We start from the raw sequence: 14,780 nt of genomic DNA on the forward strand, positions 1-14,780 counted from the left end.
TCCCAGCCCTGTTCTCCAGACCCTTCACCAGCTTCATTGTCCTTCTCTGGACCCAGACCAGCCCTCCAATGTCCCTCTTGGAGAGAGGGGCACAGAACTGAACCCAGCAGTCAAGGTGTGAGCCCACCAGTGTCCAGCACAGGGACACGATCACTTCCCTACTACTGCTGGTCACTGCAGGTCTCCTTGATCCAGGCCAGGCTGCTGGTGCCCTTCTTGGCCACCTGAGCACACTGCTGTCTTATCTTCACTCACTGTCAACCAGCACTCCCAGGTCCTGTTCTGCTGGGCAGTTTCCAGCCACTCTGCCCTGAGCCTGGAGACTTCAAGGGGTTGTTGTGGCCCAAGTGCAGGACTTGGCTTTCATAGAATCATAGAATCAAGCAGGTTGGAAGAGACCTCCAAGCTCATCCAGTCCAACCTAGCACCCAGCCCTATCTAATCACCCAGACCATGGCACTAAGTGCCTTTGTTAAACTTCATCCCATTGACCTCAACCCACAGATCCAGCCTGGCCAGATCCCTCTGCAGGGCCTTCCTACCCTCCAGCAGATCAATACTGCTACCCAATTCAGCATCAGCTGCAAGCCTACTGAGTGTGCACTCAGTTCCCCCATCCAGACCATTAATAAAGATATTAAAGAGAACTGGCCCCAGCACTGAGCCCTGGGGACCCACCCCCCCACTGGTGACTGCCCACTAATTAGGTTTAGCTTCATTTCCCAATGATCTTTGGGCCAGGCCAAAGCTTTTGGCACCAGCTTGGCTCTGCAATGGGTGTTCCCTTCCGTCCTTCCTGGCTGCTGGTGGTGAATTACTGAGGGGAGATCAATTTTTCATGGGGAGCAGATGGTTGGCTTGGCAAAGCCCCGGTGCTGCTGGGGAAAGCAACCTGAGCACGGGGAGGGGATTAAATTTAAACACTTCTGGGGATGGAAAAACAACACCGAGCTCCAGCAGGGCATGGACAGCTCACCTCCAGCAGCAGGGCAGGGAACGGGGACGTGGCAGAGTGGCAAGAGGGCACAGGAGGCTCAGCCACATCCAGCTGGCAGCACGTGGGGAGGGGATTTAGTGCTGACAGGGCCCTGAATCCTGTGGTTTTTACCAGCTGTTCTGGAAACAACAGGTCGTGGGGTGATGCTGATCTCTGGCTGAAAGCTCTGTGCTGCAGCCAGCACCCACGTGTCCTCAGAGGTGGGGGCACTGGCTGCCTCCACCCTCCACTGAGCTGGTGCCCTGCGCTCTGGTGCCTGGCCACTGTCACTTCTGTGCATGGATGCCCAACCCTGGCCCTGGGTACTTGGACACAATCCCTGGATGCCCTGACCCTATCCTCAGGTGCCCAGACTCCATCCCTGGGTGCTCAATCCCACCTTTGGATGCCCAACTCTGTCCACTGCATGCTTGTGCCCTGTCTCTTGGTGCTTTTACCTCACCCCTGGCTGCCTAAACGTGTCCTTGTGTGCTCAGACCCTGTCCCTGAGTGCTTGGACCCCATCTCTGGGTTGTTCTGACCCTGCTCCTGTGTCCCCAACCCCATCCCTGAGCGCCCAGCACACCACAGGTCAACTCACGGCCAGCCTGGTCAAGGTTTGGCACAGTCTGACCTTCTGCAGGCAGTGCCAGGCTGGTGTCACTGCCAAGGCTGCAGAAACAGAAACCTTTACCCTGCCTGAAATATTTACAGCACAATAAGCATCCGAGCTGCTGACAGTGCAGTCAAAACGAAACAAACCAAGAAACGAGGTCCTTTTCCCTGGTGTGCAAAGCCAAGCGACACACAGGGGCCAGGTATCAGCTTCAGTTTGGGTGCTGGGTGAAAACCCCCCCAAATCCAGCCCCTTGAGCTCAAGAGCAGCACAACAAATAACAAAGGAGTTCTGTAGGATGGGTGTGAGGTGATTTCACATCTCTTAAACCTTTGTACGTGTGCTCCAGCCATCACCTAACTCGTTAAACCGTGACCTAATTCATTATACAAAGGTGATGAGACACCTGCGTTGGAACCCTCCTCCCAGAGGGGTGGGATTTAGTGTGAAAAGCACTACGAGGAGTGGCTGACACTCTGCCAGGGTGTGCTGGCATCCAGCGAGAGCTGACGAGTTGGGTGGAGGAGCCTCATGGACTTCAGCATGGGCTGCTGGAGAGCAGCCAGACAGAGAGGGATCTGGGGGTGCTGATTGATATCCGCCTGAACATGAGCCAGCAGTGTGCCCAGGTGGCCAAGAGAGCCAGTGGCATCCTGGCCTGCATCAGGAATGGTGTGGCCAGCAGGAGCAGGGAGGTCATTCTGCCCCTGTACTCTGCACTGGTTAGACCTCACCTTGAGTACTGTGTTCAGTTCTGGGCCCCCAGTTTAGGAGGGACATTGAGATGCTTGAGCGTGTCCAGAGAAGGGCAACGAGGCTGGGGAGAGGCCTTGAGCACAGCCCTACGAGGAGAGGCTGAGGGAGCTGGGATTGGTTAGCCTGGAGAAGAGGAGGCTCAGGGGAGACCTCATTGCTGTCTGCAACTACCTGAGGGGAGGTTGTGGCCAGGAGGAGGTTGCTCTCTTCTCTCAGGTGGCCAGCACCAGAACGAGAGGACACAGCCTCAGGCTGTGCCAGGGGAGATTTAGGCTGGAGGTGAGGAGAAAGTTCTTCCCTGAGAGAGTCATTGGACACTGGAATGGGCTGCCCGGGGAGGTGGTGGAGTCGCCGTCCCTGGAGCTGTTCAAGGCAGGATTGGACGTGGCACTTGGTGCCATGGTCTGGCCTTGAGCTCTGTGGTAAAGGGTTGGACTTGATGATCTGTGAGGTCTCTTCCAACCCTGATGATACTGTGTGATACTGTGAAGTGCTGGGTCCTGCCCCGTGGGAGCAAGAACCCCCTGCGCCGGTACAGGTGAGGGGTGGCAGCTCTGTGAAGAAGCTCCGGTAGGCAGGGTCCTCATGAGCCAGCAGTGTGCCCTCAAGGTCAAGAAGGCAAATGGTGTCCTGGGGGGCCATGAAGAAGAGTGTGGCTAGCAAGTTGAGGAAGGTTTTCCTGCCGCTCTGCGCGGGTGACGCCACAGCTGGAGCGCTGGGTCCAGTTCAGGGCTCCTCAGATCAAGAGAGGCAGGGAACTACTGCAGAGAGTCCAGCAGAGCCTCTGAAGATGCTGAGGGGGTCTGGAGCAGCTCTGTGAGGAGGAAAGGCTGAGAGCCCTGGGGCTGAGAGCCTGGAGAAGAGCAGCCTGAGAGGGGATATGAGCAAAGCTCAGCAAGAGCTAAAGGCTGGGGGTGGGGGACAAGATAAAACCCTCGCTGATTATGGAGGAGATTCCTGGATGGGCTGATGCTGTCCCAGTCTATCTCAGTATCACAGTATCACAGTATCACCAAGGTTGGAAGAGACCTCACAGATCATCAAGTCCAACCCTTTACCACAGTGCCCAAGGCTAGACCATGGCACCAAGTGCCACATCCAACCTTGCCTTGAACTGCCCCAGGGACGACAGTTCTCTCTTGGCTATGTCAGGCACCCAGGACAAGGCACTGGCTATAAAAGGCGACAGAATTTGAGCGCCTTCAGGCCCTGCTCTTAAATCCCGTGCCGTGCACCTGGTTAATGTAACCTCCCAGCTCATGTTGTCCCTTCCAGCCTGCTCGTCCCTGTTTCAGACCGGCTCATGAGATGCTAATTCAGCCTAACCGGTTTTAACTCCATCCCTCCCAGATCAGCAGCTCTAACCTTGCACGACGCCGGCACCAGCCTCTCCGCCCTCCCCAGCCCTCGGCCGGGCCCGCAGTTTCCGCGGTACGGGCTGGGGCCCGGAGGTAGGAACGGAGCCAACACGCAGGGCCCGCTCCGAACCGCGAAGCTGTGAGAGGTATGTCCCTCGGCGGCGCCCGTACCGGCCCGGCGCCTTGCCATGGCGACGGCCGCCGGCAGCGGGACCATGGCGCTGCGGTGGGGTCGGGCTCCGGAGCGCTGGGCCGCTGAGCGGCGCCGGGAGCGGGAGGAGCGCACCCGGCAGCAGTGGGAGCAGGCCAGCCTCGCCTTTGCCAGAGCCGCCGTCTGCTGCTCCCAGCAGGCGAAGTGGAGCGAACCCCGCCCCCGCCCGCCCAGGTGCCGCGGAAGGGAGGGAGGGGAGACCGCACCGGGCTCGGAGGAGCGGGGAGAGGACGTCGGTCTGGGCTCGGGGGGAGCAGGAGAGGTGGCCGTTACTTGTCCCCGGGAGAGCAGGCGGAGAGGCCGGGCCAGGTCCGGAGGGACGGGGAGAGGAGGCCAGGTCTTACCGGGCCCCGAGAGGCCGAGCCCCGATGGAGCGGGGAGGGCCGAGCCCCGGGAGAGCGGCAGCCTGTCCCCCAGCTGACGCTGTGCCCGCAGCCCGGCGGCGGTGCGGCGGCAGGCGGAGGAGGCGGCGGCGCGGCTGGAGCAGCGGCGGGAGCGGCTGCGGAGGCTGCTCGATGAGGAGCGGGAGGCGTTGGCGGCGGAGCTCCGGCGGGGCCGCGGGGCCGAGGCCGTCAGGAGGAGGCAGCGGAGCGAGGAGCTGCGAGCTGGCCGGGAGGAGCGGAGGAGGAAGGTGAAGGGAGCGGTGGAAAAAGCCGTGGAGGCAGAGGCTGGAGAGGAGCCAGCGTGTGCCCAGGCGGCCAAGAAGGCCACTAGCAGCCTAGCTTGGATCAGCAATGGTGTGGCCAGCAGAAGCAGGGCAGCGGTGGAGTCCCCATCCCTGGAGGGCTTTCAAAGCCCTGTAGATGTGATGCTGAGGGGCATGGCTTAGCGGTGCCCTGGCAGTGCTGGGTTCGTGGTTGGGCTGGATGATCTTCAAGATGCCATGGTCTAGTTGATTGGATAGGGCTGATAGGTTGGGCTGGGTGAGCTTGGAGATCTCTTCCAACTGGCTGATACTGTGATTCTTCCGACCTGAATGGTTCTGTGGTGTCTCAAATTCTTCTGTGTTCTGACATAATCCAACTCTCTCGTTTCCAGGTTGCTGAGCAGCTGCTCAGCTCTGGGAAGTGACAGAACATTCTGGCTTAGTCCCTGCTGCCTGGCATTTATTACATCAGTTTTTAACTCCAGGTGTGAGAGCAATCTTTTAACTCCAGAGCCACTGTTTGTCTCTTGTTGTCATTCATCTTGAATCACAGCAATTATCCCAAGTTCTGAGAAGCAAAAGGCAAAGGTGTACAATGGTTTGACCTTGGAAGAATCATAGAATCAACCAGGTTGGAAGAGACCTCCAAGCTCATCCAGTCCAACCTAGCACCCAACCCTGTCCAGTCACCCAGACCATGGCACTAAGTGCCTCAGCCAGTCCTTTCTTGAACACCTCGAGGGATGGTGACTCCCCTCAAAGCTGGTATTTCTCAAACCCAGTCAGCAACCAGTTCTGGCTCAGAGCAGTTGATGTAGGTACCTCAGGTGCTTTTTAAAGCTGTACCTACCATGTCCATGGTGCTTCCTCATTCTTTGTTTTGTTGATCTGCCTCTCTGGCCACCACAGCTCCAGTTTCAGTGTCCCTGTGGTGTTTCCCAGAGCTGATGTGGGACCTTGTGGCCCCCAGGGCCACTCTAATGAATCCTCCACTGCAAAGGCAGATTTGGTGGCACTTCAGAGCTCGGTGCACTGTGGAATCTAGCAGGTTGTGGGGGACAGGAGAGCTGCTGGCACTGACGGCATCTGTTGTGTCTGCAGGTGGAGTCAGAGCAGCGCAGGAAGCACGTGGTGGAGGCGTGGGGAGAGGAGGTCGTGGAAGAAAACAAGGTGTGCTGGGGCAGCCCTGGTGTGGCTGGTCACTAGAGCCTGGCTCCTGGAACGTGAGCAGGTGGTGGTGTGACACCAGCTGCCTTTTGACCTGGCTGGCAGCCAGGACGACGGACGCTGCTGGGCTGAGGGAGGAACTGGAGATGGCTCTTTGTTGTCCCACACCAGTCTTGAACCAAGTCATGGTTGAGGGCACTGTGCCTGTTCCTGTGGCCGTGGGGAGTTCTGATGTCCAGGGAATGATGGCAGCTGAGCAGGATGAGACTTTGTCTCTGTAGTTTTCTTAAGGGAACCTAACCCCCCCCCTAAACTACCACATTGCCCAACAAGTACACACTACTCATCTCCTAGAGTCATAGAGTGTCAGGGGCTGGAAGGGACCTCTAAAGCTCATCTGGTCCAGCCCCCCTACCAGAACAGGATCACCTAGAGCAGATCACACTGGAGACACATCCAGATGGTTGGGTGGGACTTGGATTTTCAGGTCCATTGCAGGGTTCAGTGTGGCACTGAGTTCTTGTCTGACAGCAGCCAGCATCAAGCTGTGAGAGCTTAGAATGTGAATGCTAGATATGGGAGCAGAGTGATTTGGATGTGAAAGAACAATAAAGGCCTTCAAATATGGCTGGACTCGATCTTAGAGGTCTGGTCCAACCCAAACAACTCTGTGATTCTGGGAAACAGCAAGTTCAGAGCTCACTGAAACACTAACAGGAAAACTGGAGTGTATTTGTGAGATCACAGACTCACAGGACCATGCAGGTTGGCAAAGCCCCTCAGGATCACCAAGTCCAACCTAGAATCCTATTCTACAAGATTCACCTTAAACCATAGCCCCAAGCACCACATCCAAACCACCCTGAAACACATCCAGGCTGGGTGACTCCACCACCTCCCTGGGCAGCTCATTCCAGTCCCTGACCACTGTCTTTGTGAAAACCTTTTTCCTAATGTCCAATCTAAACCTCCCCAGCCTCACCTTGAGGCCATTCCCCCTTGTTCTGTCTCTACCTGTGAGAAGAGCCCAGCAGCAGCTTCTCCACAGTGCCCCTTCAGGTAGCTGTAGACAGCAATGAGGTCTCAGTCTCCTTTTCCTCAAGCTAAACAGCCCCAGCCCCAGCTGTTTAGCTGACCTGTGAGGGTCATGTCGACTCAGAACCATTTCCAAGCAGAGCTCAGCAGACAGTTGGGCTTTGTCCTCCTCTTCTTTCCTAGCACATTTTGCTCTGTATTTTCCTAACATGTGTCAGCTTGCAGAAGTTTGATTTGTGGATTTCCTGAGGTGGAGGCTGTTCCAAACCTTAAGTGCCATGTTTTGTTTTGGGAAGGAAGAAGCAGCTGAACTGGAAGAGAAAAAATGTTATGAAAATAAGCATGACTCTGCACGAAGGGAAGCTCTGGAAAGAATGAGACAAGAGGAAGAGAAGCGTCAGCTGGAAGAGAAGCATCAGCTGGAAGAGAAGCAGCATGCAGAGATGTTGCTACAGCAAGTAGAAGAACTGAAATTGCAGGAGGCAGAGGTAAATTAGTTTCTCCTCGTTTGAGAAGGCAATTCACTGTTTCACCTGGAAATACTTGGGGCTTTTCAGGTTTCCACTGGATTGAATCTGCAACAGAGTTGTGACATAATTTCTGTTCCTCTCCCCACACCACCACCCACACCACTGCATCCAGTTCTGGAGCCCCTATTACAAGAGGGATGTGGAGATGCTGGAGCATGTCCAGAGCAGGGCCATGAGGATGCTCAGAGGGCTGCAGCAGCTCTGCTGTGAGCACAGACTGAAAGAGTTGGGGCTGTGCAGGCTGGAGAGGAGGAGGCTCCCAGGTGACTTTCTTGTGGCCTTCCAAGATCTGAAGAGGGCTGCAAGAAAGCTGGGGAGGGGCTTTTTAGGCTCTCAGGGAGTGACAGGAGTGGGGGGAATGGAGCAAAGCTGGAGGTGGAGAGGTTGAGGCTGCAGGTGAGGAGGAAGTTGTTGAGCATGAGAGTGGTGAGAGGCTGGAATGGGTTGCCCAGGGAGGCGGTTGAGGCCCCATGGCTGGAGGTGTTTGAGGCCAGGCTGGCTGAGGCTGTGTGCAGCCTGCTCTAGGGTAGGGTGTCCCTGCCCATGGCAGGGGGGTTGGAGCTGCCTGATCCTTGTGGTCCCTTCCAACCCTGACTGATTCTATGATTCCATAGTTAACTGCATTCCAGTAGCTTTTGTTTGCTCTCTGCAATATGAGCTGCACCAGGTGAGAAACAGATTTCTAGTTGGACAGGTTCAAATCAGAAGCTTTTTCAGCTGCAGCTCCTTGCAGTGTCTCTGGAGCTGTGAGCCACCAAGCCACGAATTACATTCACATGGGACATTTCCTGTGATGAGGATTTTTGACTGCTTACAAAGGAGCAGAATGGGGTAAAAGCTCCACTAGGAAGTCTCTCTCTGGGATGTCCTGGCTCTTTGGTGTAGAGCAGGGCACAGAGGCTGTCTCTGGGATGTCCTGGCTCTGGTGTAGAGCAGGGCACAGAGGCTGTCTCTGGGATGTCCTGGCTCTGGTGTAGAGCAGGGCACAGAGGCTGTCTCTGGGATGTCCTGTCTCTGGTGTAGAGCAGGGCACAGAGGCTGTCTCTGGGATGTCCTGGCTCTCTGGTGTAGAGCAGGGCACAGAGGCTGTCTCTGGGATGTCCTGGCTCTGGTGTAGAGCAGGGCACAGAGGCTGTCTCTGGGATGTCCTGGCTCTCTGGTGTAGAGCAGGGCACAGAGGCTGTCTCTGGGATGTCCTGGCTCTCTGGTGTAGAGCAGGGCACAGAGGCTGTCTCTGGGATGTCCTGGCTCTCTGCCACACTTTCTTAGTTGTTTTTTTTTTTCCCTTTTAGGCCACAAAGCTGAAAAAGGAACAAGAGAATTTATTAAAGCAGCAGTGGGAGCTGGAGAACTTGGAAGAAGAAAGGAGACAAATGGAAGAGCACCGGAAGGAGATGGAGCTTGGGTATGAGATTGAGTGTAGTAGGGCTACAGCAGGAGCTCAGCAGGGCTTGGACAGAGCCTGTTTCTGTGTCTCTGCTGGTACTTGAGTAGATGTTTCAGATCCCAGCAGTGGTGGGTTGTAGATATTTGGGTTTTGCTGTAAGTGCCCAGAAGAGTCAAGGACTAAACCCCTTTGGTGCTGTTATTTTTCTTGTTCCTGTTAGCAGCATCAGGTGCTCTGTTGCCTGCAGGTCACTTTGTCAGGGCTGCACCTTCTGGTGCATAATTACACTTTAATAGTTGGGCTTTAGAGACCATTTGTACGATTTTGTCTTTGTTTTGTTTCCCCTCCTCCAGTCGCTTTTTGAAGCATCAGTGTGATGCCCAGCTGAAGAGACGAGCCCAGCAGATCCAAGAGGAGCTGGTAAGGGAAAGTCCTCCTTCGTTTATACTTTCTAGATACTGTGTCCTGGAAACCACTTTTCTGTGCCTGCCTCTGGATAATTAAGGAAACCTCTTCAGCTTGTGAACAGTGCTGGAGCAAAGAGGTGGGATGTAAGTGGTGACCTCGCAGTGTTGGGTTGAAGGATGGACTTGGTGATCTCAAAGGTCTCTTCCAACCAAAGGCATTCTGTGACTGAGTGTCTTGCTGAGCACAGCCTTGATGCTGTCACACAAGATCAGAGGATGTTAGGGATTGGAAGGGATACAAAGAGATCATCGAGTCCAACCCCTCCTGCCACAGCAGGACCACACAGTCTAGCTCAGGTCACACAGGAATACATCCAGACAGGCCTTGATAGGCTGCAGAGAAGGAGACTCTACAGCCTCTCTGGGCAGCCTGTGCCAGTGCTCTGTGAGCCTTACAGTGAAGAAATTCCCCCTTAGGTTAAGGTGGAACCTCCTGTGCTGCAGCTTCCATCCTTTGCTCCTTGTCCTATCCCAGGGAACAGTGAGCAGAGCCTGTCCCCCCCCTCCTGACCCCCAGCCCTCAGAGATTTATAAACATTTATCTCAGTCTTCTCTTCTCCAGACTAAACAGCCCCAGGTCCCTCAGCCTCTCCTCACCAGGCAGTGCTCCACTCCCCTCATCATCCTCAGCCCTCTGCTGGACTCTCTCCAGCAGATCCCTGTCCCTCTTCAACTAGGGAGGCCCAAACTGAACACAGTACTTGAGATGGAGCCTCACTGAGAGCAGCCCTTTGTACAGGCTGGAAGCTTCTTGGATAGTTGTTAAACCTTGTGGTTTTACTCAAGGAGATGGACAGGCAGATCCTATCAGCCCTCCTGGAGAAGGAGGAGGAGGAGGAGCAACGCCACTGCTCAGCACAGCAGGAGCGAGCTGTCGCCGGCGTGGCCTGGCTGAAACACGTCCTTGAGGAGCAGCTCCAGTTAGAAAAGCAGAGGGAGGCAGAGCTGCAGACTGTTTTCAGGTGAGCCTGCCCACCTCTGCCTGTCCCTGCTTGGCTGCCAGAGCTTCACTGCTGCCTGCTAAATAATCTTTGGAAGTGGGCATTAGAAAGAGGGGTCAGGGATTGGAGCAGGCTGCCCTGGGAGGTGGTGGAGTTACTGTCCCTGGAGGCATTCAAGAAACGTATGCCCATGGCACCTGGGGACATGCTTTAGTGGCCATGGTGGTCTTAGGTTGAAGATTGGACTCCATGAACTTGAAGGTCTCTTCCAACTGAAACAATGCTTGGCCTTGCAGTTCTAGAAGTACTGCAGAAGTGAGATTGTCCCTTCTTTGTGTGTGCCCAGTGCCATGCTGGCTGGTCAGTGGGCCAGCAGAGACAGACCCAAAGCTCTTCTGCCTCTCCTCTGGGGACAGGCTGATAGAGTTGGGCTTGTTCAGCCTGGAGAAGGCTCTGGGGTGAGCCTAGAGCTGCATTTCAGTATCTGAAGGGGACCTACAGGAAAGCTGGGGAGGGACTGATTAGAAAGCATGGGTACCACCTCTGTGTTGAGGCAGGATTCCTCCTGAGGGTATGCTGTGCCTGAGGGAGATCCATGCATCCAAGAGGTCCTGGTACAGGCCAGTGTTTGCCTCCTGCTGTTCAGGAACAGGGAGATAAGAGTGATGCTCTGAACAAGCACAGGTGGGCTGAGCACGTGGGCTGCCTGGGAACAAACATGAGGAGAAACCCAAGTGCTGCCATGCAGCCCAGGGCAGCTCATGTGTGCCTGTGGAGCACACAGGGGGTACCAACTCTGAGTAGTAACCTTAGAGATAACCTTTCCTTCTCTCCTTTAGAGAAGAAGCTAAAAAGATGTGGGAGAAGAGGGAAGAAGAATGGGAAAGGGAGAAGGCGGCCAGAGATCGCCTGATGAATGAGGTAATGACCTTTTTTGGGTGAGGTGTCCTGCTTGGTCTGATGAAACCATCATTCCAGCTGTGACCCTTCACCCTCGGGAGGGCTCCAGCCTTCAGGCCCTGGGGCAGAGCTTTTCTGCTTGTCTGATACATTTTTCTGAGCCTCTTCTAACCACCTGCCGTGAGATTTCCCCAGTCTCTGGCTGGCCTCTTCCTTGACTCCTCTCTTCACAAAGGTCCTGGCAGGCAGGCAGCGCCAGATCCAGGAAAGGATGGAGCTGACCAGACGAGCCCAGGAGGAGCTGATAAAGTATCGAGAGCAGCTCATTCAGGAGCTGGAGGAGGCAAAAGAGCTGCTGAGAAGGCAGAGGGAGCAGCAGGAGGAGCTGAAGACAGCCCCCAGGCAGGAGCTGCAGGCACAGGTACAATTCCCTGCCCAGGTGTGGAAGGTGCCCAGACCGTGCCTGACCTCACTGTAACACACATCTTCTCTGTGCCCAGTCTGTGCCTGACCTCACTGTAACACACATCCTCTCTGTGCCCAGTCTGTGCCTGACCTCACTCTAACACACATCCTCTCTGTGCCAAGACCGTGCCTCACCTCACTGTAACAACCATCTTCTCTGTGCCCAGTCTGTGCCTGACCTCACTGTAACACCAATCCTCTCTGTGCCCAGTCTGTGCCTGACCTCACTGTAACACCAATCCTCTCTGTGCCCAGTCTGTGCCTGACCTCAGTGTAACACCCATCCTCTCTGTGCCCAGTGTGTGCCTGGCCTCAGTGTAATATCCTCTCTGTGCCCGGTCTGTGCCTGACCTCACTGTAACACCCATCTTCTCTGTGCCCAGTCTGTAACTGACCTTACTGTAACACCCATCCTCTCTGTGCCCAGTCTGTGCCTGACCTCAGTGTAACACCCATCTTCTCTGTGCCCGGTCTGTGCCTGACCTCACTGTAACACCCATCCTCTTTGTGCCCAGGTGGCAGAGCATTGCTTGCAAGAGCAGGAGTACCAGCAGGAGGCAGAGGAGAGCTCAGCCTGGCAGCAGGACAGGGAGCTGGCACGGCATGAGCAGGGGTACCACAGCAGGGTAGGTACCAGGGGATGCTGTGCACATGGATCACCCTGAAACAGGAGCCCAGGAGCAGCGAGGGTGACAGTGTCACACAGGCAGGATTCTTCTTGTTCCTACCCTTCAGCTTCCTGAAAACGAAGCTGAATTTGATCTTCTCATGCTTTACCTGGCTCTAAAAACAAAGCTGAGGTTGAGTAACTTGACCTAAACCATCTAGGGCAGGGTGTCCCTGCCCATGGCAGGGGGGTTGGAACTAGATGATCCTTGTGGTCCCTTCCAACCCTGACTGATTCTAGGATTCTAACATCTCTGTGAGGAGGAAAGGCTGAGGGAATTTGGGGTTTGGAGTCTGGAAAGAGCAGGCTGAGGGGGATCTGATGAATGCTGATCAAGGGTGGGTGTCAGGAGGATGACACCAGGCTTTTTGCAGTGGTGCCCAGTGACAGGATAAGGGCAATGGGCACAAACTGGGACATGTAGAGATGAAGAGGAACTTGAGTTTAAGGGTGAGTGAGCCCTGGAGCAGGCTGCCCAGAGGTGATGGAGTCTCCATCTCTGGAGACATTCCAAACCCACCTAGACATGTTCTTGTGTGACCTTCTCTAGGTGTCCCTGCCTTGGCAGGGGGCTTGGACTGGATGATCTCCAGAGGTCCTTCCAACCCCTGTTGTTCTGTGGTACCACATGCCTAGCAGATCCTTTTTTCATACTGATCCCATGAGCTACCTCCAGTCTCACCTCTGTCACTTATTAGACAGCAGCTACTAAAGTCAGAGAAGGCTGGGAGGAAGTGACACTGCCTTGAAGTATCAACTCCTCAAGATTCCTGCTGCTTTATCCTGGGGGATTTTCTGTTGTATGCAGAAGCTCTAGAGCCCAGGAAGTAATGGCAGCCTTTGTTTTGACCCCTTTAGCTCCACAGATACCCAAAAGCAGCCTGGACCTGAGGATTCTTACTTTTTGCACCTGAGGAACAAGCACTAAAAGAAGTTGCAGGCATCAGAATGAAAACTCTGAAGAATCAGAGAGCTCCTGGGAAGGGCTTCCAAGGACACCAAGATTCAGCTCAGTAGATTTCTGATCATATTTAGCTGAATACAAGGGCTGGGCTTCAGGAAGGTGGAGATGTGAGCATCCCTGGAGGGTTGAACTTCGTGGTCAGGAGTTGAGATGATGAATTTTAGTATGTGCTACGTCCACCAAATCATCCAGGAACAAATCTGTGCCTCCTGGGGAACAGAAACTGTGAACCTTGTCTCACTTCTGAGGACCAGGACGTCTTCCAGGAGTGAATTCTTGGTGTATACTGCAAATCAGACAAGGTGTGGTGCAGCAGCAGCTCTCAACCTGTCCAGTTTCTCTCCAGAAGGTGCTTCAGGAAATGCTTTTCACTTGTTTTATAAATAATTGCACCCTGAACAAATGTTTGGTTCTTTACATGAGCAGACTGCTGGAGAAGAGGAGGCTCAGGGCAGACCTCATTGCTGTCTACAACTACCTGAAAGGAGGTTGCAGCCAGGTGGGGTTGGGCTCTTCTCCCAGGCAACCAGCAAGAGAACAAGGGGACAGAGTCTCAAGCTGTGCCAGGGGAGGTCTAGGGTGGATGTTAGGAGGAATTTGTTGTCAGAGAGAGTGATTGGCATTGGAATGGGCTGCCCAGGGAGGTGGTGGAGTCGCCATCCCTGGAGGTGTGGAAGCCAAGCCTGGCTGGGGCACTTAGTGCCATGGTCTGGTTGATTGGATAGGGCTGGGTGCTAGGTTGGACTGGATGAGCCTGGAAGTCTCTTCCAACCTGCTTGATTCTATTCTATCAGGAGGGAAATTTTCACTGCACTCAATTCCTTCCTATCATCACAAGCAGCTTATGTTGCCATTTCAGCTGGTGTGGCACCTTCTGATCCTGTCACCATGCTTGAGGAGCTGTTACAGAGAAGGTTTCTAAGGCTGTTTGTTAGAAATCTGGTGCTGCCCCAACTCACCAATACAAACCTCTCCCAGGATCTTTACAGAACCAGCAAACAACCTCCAATAACTTCACACAACAAAAGACTTTTAGCATTTTATAGTAATACTGTAAACAAAATGATTAAGTCAAAATATTGTACAGACAGAATGACACAGATAAATACAAGTTGGGAGGGGGAGGGGGGGAAAGGCAGAAAAAGAAACCCCCAGCCCCATTTTTTACTGTCTTAGGCAGCATTTTGTAAAGAAAAAGCAAGTTTGTTTATGGGAGAAAGAGAGATCTGGTCATAAAAGAATAAAAAACTTACTTTCAGGTGTTCTAAACCTTCTGGGCTGCAGTGCTGGGTGATCTGAGGGCTCCCCTAAGTCCTGCCTTCTAGCTTGGTGGTTGGTTGTGGAAGAGCTGATGTCACTCATCAAGATCAGCTCAGACCACCTGGGTTTGATTGAGAAGGTCAGAAAAATCACTGATCTGGCACCCCAATCGCTGTGGTTTTGGAGTGATGCCACAGTGTGACAATAAGCAACCCAACCCAAAGATCTGGTGACAGGGCAAGGGATCAGAAATGCTGTTTGAGTGACAGGACAGGGACTCAGTCACAGATGGGCTGTGGTTATAAAGTTAGGCCTTCCAAACAAGAACCTATGAGCACAGGTTGGGGGGAAAAGACATGGAAGTCCTGGTGGACAGTGGACCATGTGCCAGCAATGTGCCCTTGTGGCCAGTGGCATCCTGGGGTGCATCAAGA

The 14,780-nt window shown here is 54.3% G+C and overlaps 1 protein-coding gene across 2 annotated transcripts; it reads left to right on the plus strand.

The window, feature by feature from the left end:
* Window positions 1-3,893: 3,893 nt before the first annotated feature.
* Window positions 3,894-14,355, plus strand: TCHP (trichoplein keratin filament binding). Of its 2 annotated transcripts, none has more exons than XM_064168597.1 (11): window positions 3,894-4,091; window positions 4,353-4,548; window positions 5,665-5,733; window positions 7,062-7,253; window positions 8,588-8,700; window positions 9,036-9,102; window positions 9,936-10,111; window positions 10,930-11,011; window positions 11,226-11,411; window positions 11,971-12,081; window positions 12,981-14,355. In XM_064168597.1, exons 1-11 carry the CDS (start codon window positions 3,895-3,897, stop codon window positions 13,011-13,013), a joined length of 1,422 nt encoding a protein of 473 aa, XP_064024667.1. In that variant the 5' UTR covers window position 3,894; the 3' UTR covers window positions 13,014-14,355. The 2 variants fall into 2 exon arrangements, with proteins under 2 accessions (XP_064024667.1, XP_064024668.1); XM_064168598.1 differs by having other exon boundaries at window positions 9,939-10,111.
* Window positions 14,356-14,780: the final 425 nt, after the last annotated feature.

The sequence above is a fragment of the Pogoniulus pusillus genome, chromosome 30 (assembly GCF_015220805.1).
Source record: "Pogoniulus pusillus isolate bPogPus1 chromosome 30, bPogPus1.pri, whole genome shotgun sequence".
Taxonomy (NCBI): Eukaryota; Metazoa; Chordata; class Aves; order Piciformes; family Lybiidae; genus Pogoniulus; species Pogoniulus pusillus.

Bases quoted from the DNA above. Each gene is read 5' to 3' on its own strand.
- TCHP (XM_064168597.1), top strand. From the start codon at position 3,895: ATGGCGACGGCCGCCGGCAGCGGGACCATGGCGCTGCGGTGGGGTCGG. The intron at 7,254-8,587 runs GTAAATTAGTTT...TTTCCCTTTTAG, and splicing joins TGAAATTGCAGGAGGCAGAG to GCCACAAAGCTGAAAAAGGA. The intron at 9,103-9,935 runs GTAAGGGAAAGT...GTTTTACTCAAG, and splicing joins AGCAGATCCAAGAGGAGCTG to GAGATGGACAGGCAGATCCT.